Raw genomic sequence first — 22489 nt, 5'->3', positions numbered from 1 at the left:
TGAATGAGCCGCGAGTATCGTTGCTGGAACGTTTTACCGCACAGGTGTCTCGAGATAATCGAGGACACGAATTATGTTAGTTGCAGGGGAATTATCGGCAGACGTTGGTAGAAACGCATCGCACATAGAATAAATTTAAGCGACGATTTTTAGCTGGACCCTTTATGGTTACTGTGGAAAGCTTTTGATTGAATCCAGAAGAATCTAAAAACGCACACCTGTTTTGCCCGTATAATCGAGATGATTTTGAAGGTCAAAAGGAGACCGAGGTTGCTGAATATCCGATTCATTAGACAGTCTAGGGAATTGGAGGGCGCAGTTTATGGCAAGGCTTCCGGGAGAACAAGGACGGTACAGCACTGTTGAAGGACGGGCAAAATGTAACATGTCGAAGAATATACACTTTTTTCTGCCCTGAATAGCATAATAGTAGCACACGAAAAAGCAAAGAGGCTACTCTCGATAAAATAATTCACATCGACTTACGAAGTCTTATATAGGTCTCCCATGCTTTTAGAATAGGAGAATTTTAATGGTTAAACGGAGAGTGATTTCAATGTTTTTTTACAAATACTGCAAGAGTGAAGTCAGGCTCCAATCTATTCATGTCATCCCAAGTGGGTAGTTGTCGTAGCAGTTCGAACCATATCTGAAGTGACTAAAGAACGAATCCAACCAGAAACCAACGATGATGCATCAAAAGCGTTTGTACTTGCATAACGAAAAACTAGTTTAAATACAAGGTAATAACAAGCTTCAATACGGAAAAGACTTTGCTACAAAATTCACTTCTGACAGACTAGAGAAATCGCGCGCACATTTTAGTCCGTTGCGTAAAATCCAGAGTCTGAGGATGCAGAGAGAAAACGCATCCTCATGTCAAGCTTGCGTTCATTAAGACGCTTCTTCAGTCGTCAGCGGTCATTCGCTTAACAAGAAAAGACTGAATTTGAGTGCATTGGAATCGTTGGATTCCAACTTCCAAGTGCGAACTAAACTGCACCGATCGATGGATTTATGGCGACATAAATCTTGGACTTTATTTTTCGCAAAGGGTACACTTTTCGAAATTCGCGTCTTCAGTGACAGTTTGGACGGACTACATGCACTTAAGTCATCGAGTTTAGGTTTGAAACGCTAGAAGCCGTTTTGTGCTCATCAGCAAACTAGACTAGTCTTTGGAAAATTCACTTTCATATCCAAAGAGACTTCCAATGTCCTAACACATCTGACGCCCAATCGAGTGCCAAGTGGATGCCAACATGTATTCATGGATTTTGATAATGCTGTAGTGAACTTACTTCGCTTTTCCTCTGGACCTAAAAAAAGGTTCATTTTTATACAATCTACTACTCAAAAATCTGATTTACAACGTGTTGGGCGAAATAGAACGCGCCACTTCGTTTTGATGACCGCGACCGACATTCCCAAGATTGAGCTTTCCCACATGAAACATCGCACAAGATTGACAGTTTCGTCGGCTCATTCGAATAACTGGCTCAGATGCCCCAACCACGATCACGAAATACAAATCTTACAGATCCATTTATATTCATCAGTTCATATGTGCAAATTGAAACGTGCCTTTCACAAACCGCTGCGTCAAAATGCGGGCTATGCTTTTTTCAGTCAACTGCAATCGGTGCTTGGCAACGGGTGTCCCTCACACAATGATCTGGAGTGCTTGCAGATTTCTGAGTTTGGAGAGATTATTACTAACTATTCCGCAACAGCCACCTGAGGACACGGGATTTATGGGACTTCGGCCCAGCGAGTTTCAAAATCCGGATTTAATCTAATTGATATTTAAAACACGTTAATAAGTACTATATTGCGGCCGGCCATTTTTTGTTTTCGGTCTCAACCCATAATCCCCTGAGGAAACCAATTCGATCGGAATACAGGTGCTCGTAATTTATATTTTTATAGGGAAATCACTTTCTATTCAAGCATGGCCGCTCATATTATCGATGTCACGGAAAAGTTATAGTCTCTCGGTAAGACTGAAGAAGCCGCGAATTCCGTCTTTCTCTACGGGTGACAGCTACGTAATTTAGGCTTTATTGGGCATTCGCTGACATCTTGGCAACCTAAAGTGTTACAGAACATTTGAAGTTAAAAGAACCGGTATATGTGTTTAACCTGAAAAAAATCGCATCTTGTGTGTGCAATCCCACCCGCAGTTGAGTGGGCACCACTTGCGCGTAATGATTATTGAACTAGCTCAGCGCGGTGAAGTTAAATAATTCTGTCGCAAAAAGGCGATTTCATGAAACATAATTTGGTAGGGGAATCACTATCTCATTAGAATTGTTTTTGCGAGTCAATGGACATCAGCGAAACGATGTCTTTTCACATAAAACATAAGCGTGCGGTTCCATCTCGAGTGAATTCTTGTTGATTTTGCCTGCCTTTTCCAAATCCAATAGGGCTTAAAACGACACATCATTCTCACTGAAGTTTCACTGCGTGACCTGGAAGGAAGCTCACACAAAACAGTGCATAGCCAGACGCATCGAAACTGGCTTCGTCCGGGGACGACCGCCGATCCTGCGGGCATTTCTCCTAAGGAAATCTAAGTTTGGAAACGAACATTCTAGAAAATTGGGGTTGCAAACCACAATATAGAGAATGGTGTGGAATTTATAAGCGACGTACTCAATGCCCGACCAAATATATCTGTAAAAGCACAAAAACGTCATGTCATTTTAGCGGAGTGCATTAAACGCACGATTGGATAATTTATCTACAACTATTTGAAAGAGCGACCTACTATTGAAGATGCGTCCTTCAACTGTTCCCAAGGAAAACAAAAAGCAGAAGGAAAATTAAACCCGTTGGTTGATTTGGCCACCGTTTGTGTTCGAATTACTTAGAAATTGGGTTTCTATCGCGCAACACCAACGGAGTGCAGAATTATGAACCACTTTATTAGCAGGTTTCGGCTTACTTTGTATGAAGCGCTGTGCCACTGTATAAAACGAAGCTACGTGATAGAAAGTTTTTTCCAACATTATCAAACATCAACTAGTCAAGCAACTGACTGACTGGATTCTGGTCGCTCAAAGTCATGAGTTCCAAGAAAAATGTCTTACCTTCAATCAGTTCAGGTCGCTGGCGTGAGTGAAGAAATCGTTCCGTCGCCTTGGGGCGGTTCAGCAATTATATTTAAAAAGTGGAGAGGCGCTGAGGTAATTAGTTGTATCCTCATTTTCTCAAGCTGCCTTGATTTAAATTGCAAGACCGAGGACCATTCGCACAAGTCTTACCTCATCATCATCATCATCATCATCATCATCATCATCATCATCATCATCATCATCATCGACAGCATGACATCAGTGTTCAACACCCGTGCTTCGCTGCTGTACAACCATCATTTATTTGAAAGCCATATTATAAAGAAAAGAGTAAAGGTGGACGGAGAAGGGACTTAGTGCTAGCTTACCACAATCATTCCGAGGTATCTATACCTCCAGACACTCACTCAGGCGATCTGGATAGAAACTGACAACAAGAACGCCACTGTCGTCGGTTATTCCTACCTAGCCCACAGTAAGTGGGTTGAAAATTAACCGAACCAAGTTGTCTTGGTGATGACTAGCAAACTTTTAGTGGCGTAATGTACACGTCGCAATGTCACACTGTTTGCTGTGGATCAGTCCGTGTAATGCAGCAAACCGAATGACTGTAATTAGGACTAGACTAGAACGTACAACAACTTCACATGTGGAACTTATAAGTCTACGTAATCACCAATGTCCTTATCCACTCAACTAGGAACAACTAAATGTTTGTCTCTGTAATGTACTACTCATAAGGTTGCTGAAAATCCATCGACAGCCCACTACCGGTTTCGCCCTTTTTGAGGCTCATCACGTAGGCGCAGACCCAGGTTTCCGTCAACCTCATGTTGTTTGAATCTACAGGCATCAGTGTTGAGGCAAATTGCGAAACGCCGATTCTATTCACTCACCGTTACTTTTTAAGCCACCTGCGTATAGTGGACATGTTTGGAAAACGTTAACGGCGTGATCAGATTGTGAGTATGAATGTAGTGTCAGCTATAGCAAGTTAGACCGTCCTCGTCAGTTACAACCGCCTCAACTGCCCGGACGCAGAGTCAGTTCAGGATGTGCAAATCTATGCAATGTATGCAGAAGAGTCTTAATAACGCACAATCAATCAAGTAATCTCGTCTACCTTTACAAAGACAAGATACAAAATACGGAGGACAAGTTTTAAGGTTATGGCCCACCTTCATGGATCAATATTGAAACTAATTTACATCAGCCAAATCGAGCGTGTTTCTACACTCTCCCTACCCTATTTTGTCAAATCCAGTTTATTTATGCTCTGAAAAATTAGAGATGTCTCTGTACATTAGGTTTGCTTTCCTGTTGGATCTAACCCTGGTTGATTCCGGCAGATAAAGTGAAATCTGGTTGCAGTGGGTCAAAGGCGAAGCAAATGCAGAAAAAGAAACTAAACATCCACCAGAGTGAAGAATCAGTCAACACAGAATGAAGGCGAACGTCATAATGGCGGGTTTTTGTTCTGAGAATCGCCTGCATTCTCCTTGTCTACAGTTGCTTTGATCAATCTGGAAAATCACTTCCAACACAACCTAGTTGATCCGACATCGCGAGCCACATTAACCAGGAGCAAGATATTGTGAAATGCGTACTAAAAATGCGACAGATGGCCAGTAGTGCTCATCAGATAGCAACCGAACTGAAGGCGAAATATTAGCTGTTGTTGACAGAACGATCAGGCATACTTTGCCGAGTTTGATGGCCATGGGGATATGACCTCTAGAGTTAGCTCTGATTTATACTGGCCCAAAAAGAGACGCCTTTTTACTGGCCCGGAAAGAGACGCTAGTCACCCGTCCAGGTTGGTTCATCACAGCTCTTGTTCAACCCTATTGTGAGGGTAAAGATGCAGGAATGACAAAGCAATATCCTAGTCTGTTAAAGCCGAGATATTTGTGGAAATCTGTCTGCTGCCCAGTGGAAAAATTCGTGAACAACTACAAAATCTGCCGAAACAGAAGAAAAAACGTTCCGGGCAGTGCGACTTATTATTTCCGAAACCACTAACTTTAGCAGCCTAGGTAGATTTACTTCAACGCGGTGTGCCGATTCAGAAGTAGCCACGGCATCTGTCGGCTCCGTGTTAAATGAGGCAAAAGTATAAAAGTAATTCAGACGATGTGCTTGGTTTTATTGCACTGAGCCATGAAAATTCCCGTTCCCACTTGCAAACTCCTAGGTCAAATTCTTATGGAGCCACATAGCTTCAAATGATGGAAAACATCCAGAAGAAAAACACCAGTAATGGTGACTGGCTATAAGCAGTCTCAATGGTGTGGACTTCGAACTTGCCTAATTTCCTAGAGAGACTACTGTTTACTCTGATGAACCCATTGTTGGGTGTCTTCAGATCGGGGTTTCTCGGCCACAAGGTGAAATGTGGACACTGTGCATTGCTAAATGCGGCAAACGTAAGGTGGCTCAGAACACGTATTGGATATGATGTAGCGGTCGATTTGATACACTTTCTTCTTCGAAAGCCGCGGGAGAATAACACGCACGCACGGACGGGCGACTTTCACTCTCGGCCTAAATTCCTGTCTCTATAGAAATAAGCATCAATTTTGGTTGTGCCTCATGGTGGCTAATATCTTGGAAAAATGGAATCCTCGAAATTTATCCATATATATTTTCTGAATTATCTTTGCGGAATCACGTGGGTGTATTCCTGCTTAACGAATGGATGTGTCTTTTGTCACGGAATTGTCAGATTCAGAGGTAGCATCCTTCTCTATTCATGTTACGACTGACCATCAGCGTGGTGAGAGCGGATTACTTTGCTATGAGGCGTTATAGCAGATTTTTGTTAGCCTACGACAATAAATCAGTTAATTCCTCATTAAAACGTTGAAATCCGCAGTGGCTCGTCTCCACACCACGATTAAAAGCCTTCCAGTCCGCACATGTTGATATCGGAAAAATTTTCGCCACAAACATCCCTGAATAAGCCAAGCCGTTCTTCTCATATCACCAGCCTTGAATATAAAAGATAGCCCTATCTTACTGGATCAGGCTCAGAGCTTCGTCTTGTGTACTTTGGAGTGATGCGCTCACCTGGTCGAACTTCCACAAAAGTGTGAACAAAATGGGAAACCGTTTGGGAACGATATTCGAAAAGTTATCGGCCGCCCCAGCTGACGAATATATCCACAAAGAGGTGGATGTAAAATTCCTCAGTAGGTGGAAACACCGTGTAACATGGTCAAAGAGCGACCATCAGGTCTCGGTAGTCTCCACAGTTCATAGCTTAGGGCGGTGCATTTCGGGGTGTCTAGGCACGTATTTGGTCATCGATTGCGTTCTCACCAGCGGAAATGCCAAGCCTCAGTTTGCACGCAACATCATGAGTGAAACTGAGTGAAACCGACTGTTATTGAACACCGGCGGCCAGCGAATAGGTTCCGAAAGCCAATAGCTGGATCAAGCCTTGTAAATTCTCAAGAACTCTGCCACAGCCTATTCACCTAGGTGATAAAATTTCCCACGACATTTGGGGAGTCTAAATTGGCGCTGTCATGTTGACTGTATTCCAATTGGCTGCTTCTCATTTGGTTCTTGAATACCGTTACGACAATTGGGCAAAATTCTACGCACAGCAACATTCAACATTTTTATCCGTTGCAAATTTTGGGTTTTGCGGGATAGCTATTTTTGCTCGTAGCCACAACTTTCTCGTTTGAACGGTCGTGTTCCTTTTCTGGCGTAATTATTCCGGTGATTCCACATGGAAGGAAGCACTGGACTCGAGTTTCGCTCTTATTAGAGATCATCAGCAGTGCATATCCAATGGCCGTGCCGGGATTTGAACCCCGGACATCAGACACGCGAGGCGAGCGTGTAACCACTACTTGACCAACGCACGTTGGACGCATCTGAATTATCACGTCTGATCAGGCGGACGTGTTCACACTTGAGCGATGTGATTGGTGTGCCCGACCCACCGAACGACGACCCAGTAACTGTCCTGGTTGTGACGATCGATTGACCCGCGTGTCTGTAGGTTCCTCAGACGAAATGCATACTTTACGCTGGAACAGATAAAACTGCCTCTATTAGAAAACAGTTTTAGTGCGTTGTGGCCTGAACGCTTTCAGTCAGGGCTAACTGGATGTACTGAATCATTGATCCTTCATCGACTAATCATACTGTTTCTAGCTCAGACATGCAGTTTGTGACCACTTCTGGGTAAGACCCTATCATTTAGACAGCATGTAAATGCGAACATGTATCTAAGTAAATCGAACCAATTGCAGCATGATGCCGCTTGCTTACCAGAAGCGAAGCTCCTTTCAAATTCTAAATATGAACAGTGAAATTGTATAAGATATGCACACGATAGCATTCCACATTTTACAGTCGAACAACGACGTGTATACATTGTGAACTGAATAAATTTTGTTGTGCGTTGTCCCTGGCTATTCTGCCCATATTCCCTCCGTTTGACAGCTCTCAGTTTAGATGCTTGCAACAGTGATTCACAGATATTAAAATATGCGTAATGTTCGTCATTCGTAGGGCGGAATTGAGGCACCCACCAGGTGAGATGTGTGTTCAGTCAAGGCAATCACCTTCACCAGTTTCCATGCGCTCCGAAATAAGCTGGACCAACCGTTGAACTGGTCATAAAGATGGTCGTGCTTGTGATAACACCATCCAACAAGATAATGCTAGACCAGGGTCAAGAATGGTGTGAAGACGAAAGCCCATCGCCGAGAATTCGTTTATATCCAAACGCCAACTAAACAGTTTGGAACTATTCGACAGGAAAGTAAACCTCCCATATACACCTTATTTTCAAACCTGAACATCCCACTCTTTTCGTTGAACTTTCGTAGATATTCGTTGACAACTACGCCATTGTAAACGAACGCCGCAACACAGTTTCACAGCTTCCCCAGGAAACCCCGTGGGCTGCACCTTCCGTCAGGAGCAAGGCAGGGTTACGAAAGAGCACATACTACTCGCATGCCTCATTAGTGGTATCCGCCGTTAAGATGTTGGCAGGCGCTTACGAACCAAACTGTTTCTGTCCGGTTCCATCAAGCCTCACTTCCTTTGAGGCTTTTTGCATAGTACTTAATTCATACAATAGATAATTCGTAAGCAAACTGAATGGCTGGTGGTGCACCACTGGCTGGATGTAGCGCCTGATTGGATCTGGGGTTATGATTACTGAAGTGGATAGACATTAAGGGTCAGAGTGACTAAGAAAAATCGCATTTTGTTGCAAATTGTGTGCCTGAACAGAAGCCACCACTACCAGTAAAAATAAACCGACCGTTTTTGATGCGCTCAAAACTTGTGTAGGCTGAAAAATGGGGAAGCAGGGAAGAATGCGCCAACAGATGAGAGTGGAACAAAGTGAAACTAGATTTTTCATTCGCAAATAATTCGTGGACTCTTTACGAGTCACGTTCTCGGAAACGGAGAGCGCAACTGTAGCTCATGGCAAAATCCACCGTCAAATATGACCGCGCAGCTTATGGCGCACATTCTGGGAGACAACCAGCCAAACCGTCACTCTGCTCCCGGATGCTCAGCTTAACAATGCAAAACACCCCGTACCCGTTTGTCCGACCAGATAGAGACGTGCACGTGCGCAGATATAGACCACTGAATGCGGCCCGGCATGCTGTACACACCGATAGTGACCGCGTATACCACTCGCTGAAAACGAATGCATTTTGAATGCAGAGTTGAGACCGAAGTTACTCTTGCTTAGTTGGACCGATTGCTGGCAGAAAAAGACAACTGCATGGTTGGAGTCCACGCGAGCATTCCAGCTGGAGTAGCGGGCAGTAATCGATGGCAGTACAGGGTTGTGCACTTCCGACTTTCGCAAACGCGACGGAACAACCCGTGATCCCTGCAAATCAGTGGTCATGTTTTTGTTCTTGGCATTCATTCAACTGAGCCCGAGCAGCGGAATGGTGCACGCACGTCATGGAGCACCACAACGACCTGTTGCGCTTTCCGCCCGTATTCAAACCATTCAGTAGTTTGTCAGTTGAACCAGTTGTAAAAAATAGCCGTCTAAATTCCTTCAGTTGCATTTTATCAACATCGATGAGTGGAAAATTTCAAACGGATAAATTCAAAATTTTGCACGTTAAAAACTATTTCAGTAGCATTTGATTTCATGAACTCATTGAATATTCATCTTACCTCCGCTCACTCCACCTCCTTAGAAATGGAATCAAAATTGGGCTTCGTGTGTAGGCGAGGAAATACCACACAGTGTACTTTTTCTTTCGACTTGCTTTACCGATTCAGCATTTCTAATAACGGCACCTAACAGGGTGAATTAATCGTTCGAGCCAGCGAACTAGTCAGGGTAGTGTACTAGAGATAGATTGTGACATCATGGGGAGTTCGGTACCAACACTTGGATGGTATTCACTACAGGCTGTCCCCATTTTTTGAGCTGTCTCTTTACTGATTTATTTGCCTTAGATGGGAACATGTATGAAGGCGATGTTGACTTTCAAGCACAACGATATGGTATTTCCAACACGCGCAGAGGATGAGCATACACGTACGATTTTCCAAGATCCGCATCCAATAATCCGTAGAGTAGAAGAATGTCTGAGACAACCGAAGTTTGTGAATAAATAGAACGTGATTTGACATACTTACAAGCAACTACGTACTGGTAAAGTGACTCGAGTATTTCGCTTAAGCTGTCGACAAAGCGCACTCACGTTTACGATGTTGAACAACGGAGTATATTGTATATACTGAGGAAAAACGACCGTCTCTAAGAACACGGGCAAGGAATGAATTTATCACCCCACATGGTTGTTCGATCCAAATTGCTTAAGCAGTCTGCCCGATCGAATTCTCTTGATTTTGGGACAAAATCCACATATGATATTTAACGACCTGGAATGCAGGGGATACGATCAAGCGCACACCAATATCCGTGTGTCGCCGAAGCAAAAGTGAATGCCCGAGGGAACACGGCGACACCGAATGTTTCGCCTGGTTATTCGCAATTCCAAGGGTACCTCAAGGATATTTGCCCTGGAATTTGAAGGCAATCCTTCGTACAGAATTAGAAATAGCTTCGTCCGTTTGCCTTTTGCTCACTCGTCTGCGGTATTGAAAAATTGTAGGCCAGTGGCTCACTACTGATGCTGAGTGTGCGGACAACAAGGCGAAATAGAAACGACGCTTTCAAAACAGTCAGCAGTGTCATCCGTACCTCCATGCTCTACTGAAGCCGAGACCAATAAACAAATATAGTAACGTTCAAGTTAGCTCCGAACAGAGCAGAAATAGTGGCGTTCCTGAGGTTCCCGATGCGGAATATTGAGTGGGTTTGACGATCCCGATACTCTTTACACAAATGTAAGCAAAGCTGTACAAAAAGCTTGCGGTGTTACCGGCAGCCCGGTATCTGTGATGAACCGACACAGTGCAGTGCAGTGCCACCGTCCGTCCAGGGAACAACGGCGATCGAAATGCTAGCTCTGTGGTTTGTGGAGCGGTCACCGTTTCCAAGGACGGTCTGGTAATTTTCGTTTGAGGTGCGATTACACGGAACAAGTCAGACCAGATTCAATGCGGGGCTTAAAAAACACGAATATGTAAGTGGGTGACCTGTGAACATCCCCACAAACACTCGTGCTAGTATAACAGTGTCGGACGGGACGGTATTCAATGTAAGGTTGGCGGTGGGTACGGATGACCAGAACAAGTGGAAATCAAACGTACAGCGAGGGATAAAGTAGATCAATGAGGGATCATCATGAGGTCACGTTAGATTTAGTGTGCATCTACTAGATAAGTACTCAAGCAGATGACGGAACTTCCAAAGAAAAAAATCTGGTTGCTTCTAATGGGACATAATGAAAGTTTTGGTGAAGCTGGGAAGATACAACCACCGACCCCACTGTGCACTGATGATGTCTCCTCGTATGGTGACGAAACGTTTGCAAGCCAATCGCCAAGCTCGGCGAACAGATCAACAACCATCTGATCAACAACCAAGATACAACCATGTAACCACATCAACGACTGACTTCAGTACCTGAGGGTGCTGCTCGAACACTGCCGAATTACCCGGTTTTGCGGGAATTCGAGATATCACAGTATGCATTCTTGATGGAGTGCACAACTTCCAAGCTTTCCAAATGTTCTCCAACACCTCACGACCGTTCAGACTGAGACTCATCGTACTTGAGAAACAAGTCGTACGCATTTGGTGAAGTACACGCGTTTGCAAGTTCACCTGAAGTTATCTCCAAACTCCAGTAAATCCACCGTTCAAAAACTGCTTTTGCCTACGAACCAATAAGCTTGTTCACTCCATCCAGACATGAGTGGACCGACAGAAAAAATGAAACAAAAGAAGGTGGTGATAAAGGCATTTTGGAGACAACAGGGCTTCCGATTCTGCACAACTTACCCTGCCGTATGTAGGCTTCCGCTGAAGTGAAGAGGAAGTATTTTTTCAGTTAGAGCAAAATCGTATCCAACGTCGATTATCTGTGAATTCAGCTGAAATCGTCAACTAACCTTCTCTGAAAAATCTCGTCAAATCTAAAACAAAAGTATTTTATACATAGTGCGATGAAATATTTCGGACGATGCTGTATGATATACCATGGAATAATACGCTATTGTATGTTGTGAAGTAATATCTTCTCGATAAGCGCGATATATTACAGTGCACTAGGACATTCCATGGAGCGACACAGAGGAGTGTCAAGAAAAACCATAAGTTAGAATAATGAAATGGGTTCCCAGAGATGTCTCTTATCGCTAAAAAAAATTGATACTTCACACAGAATGCCTTTGGGATCGAACAAACACCTGTTTGTAGAACTTAGTTCCAAATGAATCAACTTCTAAAGCTAGAATGATTTGTGAGGCTTGTGTACCAAAGCTGTCGTTGATACCGCGTTTCGGTGTGACTCTGAGTGTAACCAGAAAGCCTGTTTGTTATCTAGGGGTCATTTTTATTTCATATGGCTTCACACCATAGTCATTCGCTTGGCAGGTCGACTGGATTCATGATGGATGAATGCGCAGACGTATGTCGATGACCCTGCACTTACAATGCAGTTCGTTCAATCAAATAAAAATTGCTTACAAATCCCAATAGTTTGAAAAAGAACACAGTGACGAACACCAATGTTTTCAGGATCTCGCCAACTGGTCAGTACGCATATAATGGTTAAAATTCGGAGAGAAGAATGAAACACGCTACGAAGATTGGTTAGTGAAATGCAAAGCGTGGAGACATGAGCGATTGATTGTCTGCGCCCTCCCCTTAGTAGCACCTAGTTGGATGCTGTGAGACAGTCAGGAGGGATGTTGGATGACTTGGTCGGTTGTTTCGACCAAGGCAGGTTAAGCGTTTGTACGGAACTTTGTGACAGCAAAGTACCGGGTTTCGCAGGCGTATAGCGTTTACCTCAGCTGTAGTCAAGCAGCGACGTCGAGTAGATACTGGCAGTCTATTTGGCACACGGCAAATGGCTTGAAATGACTCATTTGACATACTACGTGCCCGGTGTCAATTAGGTGGGACACCATTGAGTTCCTGGCTGAACTGTTGAGGTAAGCGTTTTTCCGGTGCTTGCGTATTCACTCAGAAAGTTTTGGTGTCGTACGCCCAATATACTCTGCTGAACAGCAGCAGGGGAAAGTAGAAATTCACGGTGTAAACATTTTCCGCTGTTGATGGCTCAGGCGGACGTCCGGTCTACTGCGTGGAGTCAGCCAGAAGAAGCGCCCCATGCCTCCGGTGATCCGACGCAGCCGAAACCAATCAAGATTTGCAAAAATCCTGGCCCACGAATTCGAACCAGGCGCTCCTACGGGAGAAACGAAGCACACATTTTCAGTCTACATTTATTCAGCTATCATCAATTCCCATTACCCTGAATGTTTCACAGAGCCAAGCCGATAGGGGCTTGAAGATTTTGAAACGATTTTGGAAACGATGGGGTTTGCAAGAGATTATTTCCGTTTTTCTAGTTGATCGAGAGGTATTTCGAAGGCGTGTACCGCCGCGAAAATAACTTGTGCGACAGGGTCATATGTTCAAGTTTCGAAGATGTTCGATTATCCAACCAGTTCATCTTTACATAAGTATTGGACTTACACGGAATCAATTCAACAAAACTATAAGGCCATCATTCAGTAAGTTGTACGCTGCGATCTCCGGATGTTATTTGTAAACTCTGGTACAAATTTCATCACCAAAGTATTGTGAAGTCACCTCAAGACGGATAAATCGCCGTGCTTAGATGTGTCCAACTTACGGTCGTTGAGTTCTACAAAGTTCGCAAACGAGTTGATGCAAAAAGGTTTTAGGGTGTTTCATCTGAAAATATTTGCCAAAATATTGAAATGTGTAATCTGTAGTTAAACTTGAGTTCGGATTTCAACAGTACTGTGTGGTAATCGAGAGAAATGTCCAGATATTTTATGCTGTACCCTTAATAAAGAATGTGTTGTGTAAGATAAATTAGAGTGAACGCAAGGAAATCACTTTGTGGCGGTCAAATGTTAATGTCTTTTCGTTAGGCATTTATAGTTCGAAGGATTAGGGCGGTCAACATTGATATCGCGATATATTTATATTTTTCTAATGCACCACTCATAAGGTTTTGCCTTTCACAAACGGCAGATCCAGCTGGGTTTCAGGTGAGTCTCCCGAAAAACCAAATTAGTTTTCAAATGCGTGTAGTTCGCCATTATTATATATGTATTTTTATTTCACATACTCCGCTGTTTAGCTGCCTAATTATGTAACTTCTAGGTAACAATCAGCGGGTTTTTGACTTTCGATATCTAATTTTATACAATGGTCTATCCATCTGCCTCTCTTCCAAACTACGCTTATAATAAAAGACACATATTTGATGGTGGAGTAATGCATGCATTCAAGTGAGCGTCTTTGGTCACACTGTGGACCATATTTATGATGGATTCGAAGTCCACAAATATACAACGTTTCTCCTCTGAGCGCACCTGCTAGATTGCGATCATCTTACGTCCAGGTTTCCTGAACAGTGCTCCATTTTTTGAGCTCCCGCCGAAGATGTACACATTTGATGTTGTTCTCAGACCAAATTATCAAATGAAACCCAATCGCTTGCAAATTGTCATGTTAAGTGGCACAAATGTCATCCCTATTCGTAATGATTGAAAAAAAGTTGATGAGCCAAACTTACCAAGTAGTATGATCAAAAACGGCAAAATCAGTAACAGTCGGCGATTCATCTTCAATCCGATATCATTGAGAATAGTTTGCCGCATTTTATACGCAAAAACAAACTAGGTTTTGTGTGGCTTCTCCCTTGAGAGAAACTACCAACCGGCTTCAGTGAAAACGCACCGCGCGCATGATTTCCATAAGCATATTTCGTGAGAACTAAATGACAACTCGGTGGACCACGTGTATGTTAATGCTGGTGGTATATGGATAACTATGGTCGCTCGAAAAAAATATGTTTGGTACCTAGATGCAAAGTTGCAAAGTTGTTTTTGATGTTCTTCATACAAACTAAAGCAATCTGTGGTTGGTTTTTAGACAACCACACACTGGTCGCCTCAAAAAACTTGAGCTCAAACTTTTAGGGTCAGACATTCCACAAAACGTGTTCTGACCGAAGTACACCTTCACTATTTGCGGCATAAGCATAGCCGCCTATCACATTTTCAGCCTTGAAAATATCTGGGGGGATAGTGTAAAATACATCGTTCAGAATTCGTTGAACCTGCACGACTCACAAAGGCGTGCTAGAAGCGATGTTTTCTAACCGAAATTCATGCGACAACACGGTTTCCAATGCTTTATTACATGGAGACATAAATGCTTTTTGATTTTACTTGGAGTTCTTTGTGGTCAAACAATCCAGAAATACTGAGTGTCTATGATGCATTTCACTTGAAGAAGGAATCAAGAGACCTGGCGTCTGGAGAGTTGCTTGAGTAAGTCCATCCATCTCGAAAAACCAACGATCTACACATTCTTGTTTCAAGTTCGCAGTTGCTTCGACTAATCTTGTCCAAACTGATCTCTCGGTGACCACGTTCGTATTTCTTTTTCGGTCGTTTTATTGAACAAAATAGTTTCAGGGCTTGCTCTGAAGAGAGAAATATGAACATCACTTGCTTACTAATCTAGGTTTTATTTGCTGTCGTGGAAGTGGCAAACAACGGATTGATTCTAACCCCCCGCTTATTCGAAATAACTGTTTAAGAAAAGCCCCACACACCGTGTTCAGAACTGTTTCTCTCAGCTCGCATAAAATGTTTGCCGGTCCGCGGTAATCACCATCAGAGAATTGAATTCCGGGTTGAAAATCGACTTATCTAAGTAAGTTGCTTGTGATTCAATGTCGGACAAATTACCTGCCAGTCAATTGTTCGAATAGAGTAAAGAAAATGGCAAAAAACAAACCATTTTTCAGAATCAGCAAAGAGCGACTCACTTCCGACGTGACTTAAAAGTTGCTGTGTGCTACGGAGAAGGTTCCAGACAAATCTGTTGCAACATGAGACGGTCCCTTTTATTCAAGGGTACCAAGAGTTTTTCTTTGGATCCGTCAAGAACAAAGACCTTGCCTTCCCGGCAGTATTTGGATTTTCATTTGCTAACCTGTTTATTTTTAAATAAACGCTGACCTAGTTGGCAGATAGGCCATCAGCCAGCACTAAAGCCAATATTCAGTGGCCAATGAAACACCGTAGTGCACTACTAGCGAAAGAAAGAAGGCCTTTGCTGCGGAGTTGTTTATTAGAGAAACACCAACTGAACAGTTACAGTCTATTGGACAGGGGGGCAGAACTGTCATATGAATTTTGTTTACAAAACTGCATATCCATCTTCTCCTTGAACGTGGCTTCCTGAACCTTCCTGGATATTCATTGACTGTTACTAAATCACAAGCAAATGCTACGGACTGACTCCACCAGTTCCCTAATGGATCTACGAGGATGGATTTACGAGGAAACATGCTACTCACATGCACCCCACCGTTACACTAGTAACGACGGCAAAATTCATCAAACGCTTACCAAAGAGTCCTCACTTAGGCACTGACTTTGAGTGGCACAGGCCGGCCTACTCACGCTTCCTCTGGTATCAAATTCAGGATTTTGCAGCAAATCTTGTTGGCATAACACATTTTCCCAAGTTGCTGGAAAATCTTCGAGAGCTAATTATTCGATTTACAATCACTGCCTCTCACTAAGTGAAGCTGATAGATAATGATCAAAATCGACTGATTCAAAAGAAGTGGCCCGTATGTTGTTAGAAATAAAGCCACCATTGAATGTGTGAGGGGATGAATCTTTCGTCGAGTTCTGGTTTGTAGCCGAGGTTTCAGAAATAATAAGGCTGACCTTCCGTTAGCCAAACATTATTGCCTTTTTGCTAACCTTGTCACATCTTACATAACATACGTCCATTGTTTTCACAGCGCGGCCCACCTGCTGGGCAGTGTCATCTCTTCTGTGAACTTTTACACCCGTATTGCCAACATGCTAGTCTCTTTATGTTTGCTGTGGGTGGTATTCACATACCACTCGAATTCACTTTTTACCGTGACCCATTTGAAGAACCTCTGTGGTCTCTAGATGCACAAAGATGAGCAAACCAACTTGCGTTTAATCCATTTGACTACGGATTCCTAATGGTTTCATCACCTTTTGGATCCTTTCAGTTAGGCAGGACGCTAAAGGTGGCTAGATTCATTCTGCACACCATGCTACCAATTATTTCGTGCTGGTGATTGCTGGGTCAAAAAAAAGTACATGAATTAGTCCATCAATACATATCGCTTTATACGATTAGCCAACATAATCAACAAACCGTCCAGAGTGACCTCACGCAAGGTGTGTCAGCATAATTGCCCTCAGCCTGTCGCTCCTATGCCATTTATCTCGGGTTTATACGTCGCGACCCTCAAATGAGGCATACCGCATTGCACGGAATTCTAAGCCATCCAAATGAGAGATTGGTTTTCAGTCTGTATTTCTGGACGCCACACGCTTTTTCTTCGGAGCTATTTACCCTTACTCTACTGCATAATTTTGGCCCCAGCACTTATTTGCGTCCGCGTAACTGCTGCAAAATTGTAGTGCATTCCTGAGGATCGCGCACTCTGAGTAATTTTCAAATAGTGTGTCGGATTTCATAAAGGAAACTACTCACTACTCAATTTGCTTTTCACGATAAACTCTACAACTGAAAGTGCAGCACACAGGCAGCCTAATGTTTCATTTGGCAGGATATTCGGGATATCGCAGTATATTTTCACAAAGGAAACTATTCACAGGTTTGCCAAAAACTCCTGGAGTGACCTCACGCAAGGTGTGTCAGCATAATTGCCCTCAGTCAGTCGCTCCTATGCCATTTATCTCGGGTTTATACGTCGCGACCCTCAAATGAGGCATACCGCATTGCATGGAATCCTAAGCCATCCAAATCAGAGATTGGTTTTCAGTCTGTATTTCTGGACGTCACACGCTTTTTCTTCGGAGCTACTTACCCTAACTCTACTGCACAATTTTGGCCCCAGCACTTATTTCCGTCCACAGAACTGCCGCAAAACCGTAGTGCATTCCCAAGGATCGCGCACTCTGAGTGTATTTCTCAAAAAGTGTGTCAGTTTATTCACCAAAGTTTCATTTTCAAATTGGTTTTTCTAATTCAGTTTACAGAAGCCGCAGGGAGACCGCATATAGTAAGTACGTATTGAATTCTAGGGATGTTGGTTTAATATTGTCCATAGTCTTCGACGTATTTCAAACGCAGCCTTTCAGATTTGTTGCTTGAAAAGAACTATTTGTTTTTCGCGTACCAGTTAGAGCGTTCTGACACACTATACACTTACAGCCACATTGTCAAGAGTCAGGATCAGTAGACTCCAGGACATCGACTTCCTGGAGCTGGCTACACTGTCGTTACATGTCGTATAAAACCAACGAATGGCGATGCGAGGTTTATCCCAAACAAAAGGATTCTTGGACCAAATCGGAATGGGTGAACTGGAAACAACCGTTTCGAAGTGTGATGAACAACACGCACGACGTTTTGATACAAATTGCATCTGAGGCCGATCAATGATTTCGACGTGTTCATTGACGGCGCTAAACGATGAACGAAAAACTAGACACCTGAGTTGTCATTTGAGCCTAGACGGATCTCACTTTGAGTCATCAATAACGTTGTGTAATCTCTTGCGCAGCAAAATCACTACTTTAACACAGGAAACCTGGTGAGAAACGTGCCGGGATAATACTCTTAGTATGTGGAACTTCTCAAGTCAATACTATGCCTTTTGTTTTGAGCGTAGACGCGACAGGTCAAGTGCGCATATCAACAGTGTCTTCAACGCCTGCTATATTCAACATTAGGAGAGCACAGTTTCGTTTTCCGAAGACTTATAACTTGTGCCCTCTATCTTGGGACAACGTGAATTCATGTGATCACATTTGATCTCAATCCAGGGGAATAAATTTTAAAATAATATTGTCATATGTGTACAAATATACTATTTGGGAAGGCTCTATTAGTAGACTGTAAACAGGTCTATATAGAATGTACCGAACCATCACCTAGACAAGTCTGTAAGCTTAACAGTCCTTACAAAGACATTTAGATGTAAAAGCGCAGAACCAGAAAATCAATTAGCAGTGAATAGTGCTAATTATGCTCGCTCCTATTGCATCAAGATTTGAGACCAATCGTTCATTCTTGATTCCGGAAAAAGCGTGTTGAATTATAGGAAACCATATTTCAACCCTCACTGAAGAAAAATACATGGTCGAGTTTGGCGCTTCGTTTAAGAACTTTCTTGAACAGGCACGGTTTGGATTCAGTGAGGCTACTGGCTTTCCAATTAAAAAACGAGCATTGACCAACGCCATGAATGTGAAGTGAGGCTACACGAAAAACCTGACCACTCTATGATATTACCGTTAAAAGGAGGAAAGCTTTTTGCCGCGAAGATGTTTATTAAGAAACACCAACTAAACGCTTACAGACGGTTGGACAGGAAAGTACACCTCTCATATGCACCTTGTATTTAAAAGCTGAATATCCCTCTTTTACTTGAACTCGCCTTTTACCTTACATATATATTCTTTGGCTAGCACGCGACTGCTGCACAGCAGTTCCACAAATTCCGTAACAAACTCCGGTTTCCAATAGACGGGGAGCGGAGCTATGAGAAAAGAGACTACTCACATACCTCATCAGTAGTACCCAGCATCAAACCATTAGTGTGCATTTAAAACCCCATCAGTTGTGAAGTGCGCATTTGAGACACATTTAGAAGCGGACGGATCATCCTTCACGGCAAGCCGAACGATAGCTTACCGGTGTTTCTGATCACCCGTGATTATTATCAGACGTGACTATCACGTGATTAAGCCGGTTCACTTCGTGAAGTTTTGACTTCCCCAGCGAAATGAAAAAATGGCGGCAGTATAACTAAACACAGTATCATATGTTTATACCGAGGACAAAGCTGCGGGATATTGAACACAGTGAAATCCAGGTTGTTCCTGACCTTACCTACATTCCTCCGAACAGTACTACTTACTAGTACGAGGCTGCCTGGTGCAGCACATTTAGTTGCCTGGAAACATCAAAACCGAGAGATTCAGCTGGGCTCCCGGTGAGTTTGCAAATGAGTGTATATTCGTTGGTTTCGTGCTGTTTGGTTTCAAGTAGAACAGAAGGTTGACTTAAACCCGGGGACTGCGCCTACTTGATGCACCCCAAGAAGGGCGAAACCGGTCGTGGTTGTCGACGGATTTTAGCAAACTCATGAGTAGTACATTACAAAAAGACACTAACACGATAGTTTGTTGGGTCCCAGCTGATTAAACGAATGTGAAACAGGCGTTGTAGGGTGAGATACCGTGAAGCTGGTACCATGCTGATGGTTCACAAATTTCTGCTTGAAGGCAGTGGTACACAACTGTGATTTTCGGAAGACCGAAGTGTTCAAGGTTCGTTCACTTCACCAACTCTGACGTCTTTGTTCAAAAGCGTTAACTTTGGTTTCATAACCTGTGTAAATCTATTTTATTGATTCTAGCGCTGGGCCGTATGATTGTCCACCATAACCCTTATCGCCTGTCAGAACTGCCTAATTCAACCTGGGAACTCGCAAAACCTCCATACGGGAATTTCGCGTGCACAAAGTTTTGACTATGAATTTCATGAATGCAAACAATTTTTACAACTTGGTATGTCCATTTCCACTATAATTCTACCGGAATCTGCACCCGAAACCGAACGCATACCGTGCACGACACAAAACCCTACATTTTATATATCGCGACACCCCCCTGCTGCGAGCTGTGGCTTTGCAAACTGGAAGTTTTGCTATTCACTTCCGATCAGGTCCCAAGAAGCGAGATTTGTTCAGTTTTTCTTCGCATTCCAGAACAATGATATTCGCCACGCAGTTCTTTTCGTAAAAAAGCTTACTTTCTAACAACCTGAGCTAAATGTCTACTTGAATTTCGTCTAATTCGTACAAATTGACTTCGCAATCTGGAAATCTGATTCATGCTTGAAGGTGACGATTTTGAATATTCAATTTGGAGTCGTTTTCAAAATCCACGGCTCAGACAGTAGCGCAATGCAACTACACTTTCAAGATGTTTCACCTCGTGGGGCGAAGGACTATGTCGCTGACAGCACAGCACAGCATCAGGATTCGTAGATAACGGTGGCCTGATGTTTGCTCGATGAATTGGGTTCTAGTTCTCGGTTCCATTGACGTCATTTTGATTTTACTTGGTGCTTCGCTGTCAAAGATGTAAACAATTGACAACCCTTAGAGGGGCCTAAGAAAGAGTGGCAAATTCGTGTGGGTGTATGAATTCAATGACGTATGTGGCCTGTGTAACAAGGAAGATGATAGATAGATAGATAGACTGATAGATAGATAGATAGATAGATAGATAGATAGATAGATAGAAAGATGGATAGATAGATAGATAGATGGATAGAAGAAAATAGGTGAATGAAAGCGACGCCATTCTGTTTAGTTGGAATTAACAATGGACAGCACATCTAGGATATTTCATTCTCGCCACAACTGTAACCATTCAGCAATCTTCAGCGGCACCAGGCGTATTTCTACAGTAAAGCCAAACGTCGCTAGATTAAATAAGGGTAGTTTTCCTCAAAACATAATCATATCGTTTGTGGCTCTGGGGCTTTGAATATCTCTGTAGCATGAGAAACAGCGTGGCAATTCTAGAAACGTCGAAGTTGCCGCGTCATGAAGAAACCCACCGGCTGTTTGTGTGTGCGTTCACAGGCGGGACAGCCTGCCTCCAATTATATATCCCCGGTCACCATGTTTGGGGCGATTATACCTCCTCATGTTATAAAATGAGTTTTCCCCACTCCCCTGTATAAATTGCTTGTTTCTCGGTGGAAAACTACATTAAGTATGCCTTTCTTTTCACGCAACGAAAATGATAGGCACTACAGCTTGCAGGACGAGAAAGTCTGTTCATTTCTCAACGGTTAAAGTGCAAGATTAACGAAGAATTTGTACATTTTATTTGAAACCTTTTGGAGATTAGGAATTTTGATGTATCAAAATGTTTCAGTTTACGCCATAGCCACCTCGGAATATTCAGCGGACCGTTAGGGCAGATTTATTTCAAAGTGTTCGCTTTTTTTAACGTGTAGACAAACTGATTCGAGCCTTGGGAAACTTACTGTAAGCCAGTTCGTTTTTCCCAAGATGATGTCATCTGTAGTCTCCTTGCTTGTGAATATGCCACGAAAACTGAGAGGGCCTTCAGCTCGCAGACCGGGCGGTACAGGAGGGCTTTGCACATGAAGTCATTAGTTTGACCCCGGTAAAAAACAACCAAAGGAGACAATATTTGGCCCCAACTGCATCTAAATTTAGAGACGAAAGCTCAAATTAAATCACCAAAGGTACATCACAGTTCTCGTAACCGTACGCGGAATTGTTTGGTAAAACACGTGTTCTCCAACCTGACGCTGAATTCTTACCAGCGTGTAGAAAATATGCGTTACCACGATGGTATTACGGCCTGCTGCTAACTACCCGCCACGTTTTTCCAAAGGCAAATTGGTTCCTCAGTTATCTTAGACAAATGCCTTCCCACAGAGCGCTCAGCTACGAGAAGTGTCAAAACCGAAACAAGAAAGTGATTTACCCAAGACTTTATTGGAATAGAAATGTTCAAAGAAAACAGGGAAAGGCTAAGACTATCAAAGTGCGAGATTTATTGCAAAGTTCCGGATAGAATCCAGGACAAATATTTCGCAGTGTACAAATCGGTTTCACAAGTTCGTCACAATCGGCGAGAATCACAAAACGTCGGCAATTAAGCCATAGTGCATGGCATATATATATATATAT

The 22489-nt window shown here is 43.1% G+C and overlaps 1 protein-coding gene across 1 annotated transcript in view; it reads left to right on the top strand.

Annotated features, from left to right (window-relative positions):
* The window catches only part of T265_15618 (hypothetical protein), a gene marked incomplete at both ends in the record, with an annotated part of 95957 nt that overhangs the window by 56156 nt on the left and 17312 nt on the right, over positions 1-22489 (top strand). Inside the window, one exon of the mRNA XM_009178774.1 lies at positions 17774-17803. Coding sequence (XP_009177038.1) covers positions 17774-17803 — 30 coding nt within the window. The remainder of the gene's footprint in view (positions 1-17773; positions 17804-22489) is intronic.

The sequence above is a fragment of the Opisthorchis viverrini genome (genome assembly GCF_000715545.1).
Source record: "Opisthorchis viverrini unplaced genomic scaffold opera_v5_673, whole genome shotgun sequence".
NCBI lineage: Eukaryota > Metazoa > Platyhelminthes > Trematoda > Opisthorchiida > Opisthorchiidae > Opisthorchis > Opisthorchis viverrini.
This window is presented reverse-complemented; position numbering and strand designations above follow the sequence as displayed.